Source organism: Nicotiana sylvestris, chromosome 3 (genome assembly GCF_000393655.2).
Source record: "Nicotiana sylvestris chromosome 3, ASM39365v2, whole genome shotgun sequence".
Lineage (NCBI taxonomy): Eukaryota > Viridiplantae > Streptophyta > Magnoliopsida > Solanales > Solanaceae > Nicotiana > Nicotiana sylvestris.
The window spans coordinates 74,223,785-74,226,912 of NC_091059.1; the positions used below are offsets into that span (position 1 = coordinate 74,223,785).

General features: G+C 40.7%; 1 protein-coding gene across 1 annotated transcript; it reads right to left on the reverse strand.

The window, feature by feature from the left end:
- Positions 1-815: 815 nt before the first annotated feature.
- Positions 816-2,711, reverse strand: LOC104249033 (uncharacterized acetyltransferase At3g50280-like). Its single transcript, XM_009805400.2, has one exon. It carries the CDS (start codon positions 2,462-2,464, stop codon positions 1,007-1,009), a length of 1,458 nt encoding a protein of 485 aa, XP_009803702.1. The 5' UTR covers positions 2,465-2,711; the 3' UTR covers positions 816-1,006.
- Between the last annotated feature and the right edge of the window lie 417 nt (positions 2,712-3,128).

The following is a 3,128-nucleotide window of genomic DNA, read 5'->3' on the forward strand; positions in this document are numbered from 1 at the left end:
TAAAGCTTCCAAAATGAGAATTCTCTTTCCAAATCAACTCCGAACTTCCCGAAATTCAATTCCGACCGTATGCTCAAGTCATAATATCTGAAGTGAAGCTGCTCATGGCCTCAAACTGCTGAACGATGCGTTAGAGCTCAAAACGATCGGTCGAATCGTTACAGTAAGACTCTTGTGGAGATAAGAAAGAATCTCATAAGATACAACTTAAACTAGGAGTCCTGGATAAGATAGGAGTATCTATCCTTATCGGTTACCTTTGAAATTATCTAATAGTGTAAAAAAATTTGTAGACTGACACTCTCACAGTGTGTAAAACTTTAAGCGGTCTTGAAATTTAACATGTTACCCACACACATATATATATATAGAGTCTAGTTCTGAAAATTTTCAAAATATTGTATTATTGTTAATTTTATAAAATAACGAAATCTTTAGGTTAAGAAATTTGGAATCATTACTATAGGGCTGACAAGGTTTAAATTGTGCTTTTTATAAAGTACCTCCCATAGAAAATCTCATTTGATCAAGCAAAATCATCCACTGATAAATATTGGCGATCAGCCATTTTACATTTCTTCACCACATTCTCATATATTGTCCATGTTTTGCCCTATGCGCAGTCTCATGTATTTACGTGCCACTTTGCTCCCTAGAGTATTCTTGGCATTAGTTCATTAACCGGAAAACCACTTCTTTAACGTGTATAGTAGGTTCCTCCGTTCCGGAACTTATTTCTTTTTTAGTCCGTTCTAAAAAGAATGACCTTTTTTTCTAATTTGGAAACAATTTAGTTTAAACTTGCAATTCTATCATTAATAAGAAGCTTTTATAATCACACAAATACTCCGGGCCCCTTTTTAAATTGTTTAGGACCACAAATTCCAAAAATCTTCATTTTTTCTTAACTTTCGTGTCCAGTCAAACAGATTCACGTAAATTGCAAGGGAGCAGTAGTTACGAATACAAAAACACCCACCGTCTATGCCCATCCCAATTTCAGCATTTAATACCCTGTAACAAATTGCATGAATTCCGGGTCGGACTCTAATCCAGCCATTGTTTCCGGTGCCAACACCACCTCCAAATCCACGCTGCCGCCCCCTTTTCTTCCTGGAAATGCTGATATCTTTCCGTCAAATTTATTGGCCCGCCCGCTCCGGACAGCGATGGGTCTGCCCCACCCGAAATCATTGTCGTACATTGGAAATCTTGGGGAGCTCCCCATTGTGAGCATAGCTCCGTCGAAATTCCCCAGTGGGAAACACCGCGGGTCACTCTCCCAATCCTCTACGCACTTCCTCACCATATCGTTATCGTGCACCTTCACGTTCTTGTTCAATTGCTCCGCGCACCACCGCAAATCGTGAGATAAAACGTCACCGGCCGACGCATAAGTCGGAATGCTCTGAATTGCGTTGCCGAAATATAATGGATGGAGCTTTGGCTGGAGTCTATGCCGGCAATTAACGGCCATCCGAAATGTCGTCATTTTGGAAGCATGAAATTTCCTCGCACGGGTCACCTCACGCCAAAGCAATGCGCAAAGTGATTGAAATGATGAGATCTCAGCGGTTTGATTTTCAGTTATACCTTCCGTTTCTGTTTTCCTAACCGCATTCCTCAACCAAGTTAACGGCGTTATCTTGCCGTCAGATATTTTCAAAGGATCGTTACTCTGTTTCCCCATCAATTCAGTGATGTCGATTTCTCCGTCCACATTCCATTTGTGCTTGTTGTTGGTCTTAACTTTCAGCCTTCGAATTGATTCCCTGCTGAAACTAAATATCCTTTCCCTCAAGGGTGCGTCCAAAGAGAAGGTAACCTTGGGCCCACCAGCCGGAAGTTTAAGCACCGCCGGGGATATCAAAACAGAGTCACGGCTAAAGTCCGGTTGCCTCGTAATCCTCTTCACGCCCCTAGTCAATTCAGCGAATGTATTGAAGAAGTTCCATAACGACGTTCCATCAATAACGGCGTGGTTGACGGAGCAGCCAATAAAGACACCGTCGGCTAACTCCGTAACTTTTACAGCAAGAAGAGGATTGAAATGGCCTTGATAGCTCACAGTTCTGTCAAAAGCGAAGAACTCATTGACATGGTCAGGAACGTCGATTGACCCAATGACGTCACGGACAAAAATGTGAGTAGCGGCGGCGTGGATGAAATCAGCACCAGCATCATTGCAAGAAATGTAAACGTAGCCGTCAGAGTCAGTGACTAAGCGACCGGCCAGGGGAGGAAATTGGGTGAGAGTTTGAGAAAGGCTGCGTTTGAGGAGGGAAAGGAGGTCGGTGATAGAGAAAGGAGGACGAGTGAAGAGACCACCTTTCTGAATGTAGTGAGTAGAAAGCATAGGAAGGTCAGAAACAGAGAGTTTAAGGTCAGGGAGAGAAGATTTTTGGGAAGGGAAGATGGTGCATTTGGAGAGCAAAGTTACAGCTTCCATGGTTGAACAATGCATTGTTAATAATTATTGCGGCTTTTTTTGTGAGGAGAATCTCAGCGAAGTCTCACTTCGAAAGACTGGGGATGAAAAGTGAGTAGAAAGAGAGGGCTTTATATAAGTTTGGGCATTAGGGAGCCTTGAGTATTTGGTTCATGTATTTGATAGGTGGTAGTTGCTGTTTATTGACTTTTTATCCTTTTTTTTTTCTTTTGGTTTTTGGTTTTGTGATTTTGTCCCTCCTATGGAATTTGGAGGAGTTGACCCAGAGAGTAATTTTTTATTCCTAGTTAGAGGAGTTCTAAACCTAAATAATGATTTTTGGGACTCAAAATATGCTTCTACAGCTTTTTTAAAAAAGTTACCTAAAACGCAGTATAATAACGTAGTATAATAACGTGTAAAAAGTTACCTTTTTACCTAAAACGCAGTATAATAACGTGTTTTACTTTAACGAAATTTTAGCCGTTAAAGTAAAGCGCACTATAATACTGTGTTTTACAATAACGCTTTATAATAGTGAGTTTTACACCTCTATTCCTTATTAGAGGTCAGACAAAACACACCATTGGATGTAGGGAGTATATGTTATTATTTTCTCTCTTTTCTTTGATGTAGGGACCCATGAATTGACCGACCACTATGATAATGAAAATTAAATCATGAATGCATGTAAGTAGGG

Bases quoted from the DNA above. Each gene is read 5' to 3' on its own strand.
- LOC104249033 (XM_009805400.2), bottom strand. From the start codon at position 2,464: ATGCATTGTTCAACCATGGAAGCTGTAACTTTGCTCTCCAAATGCACC.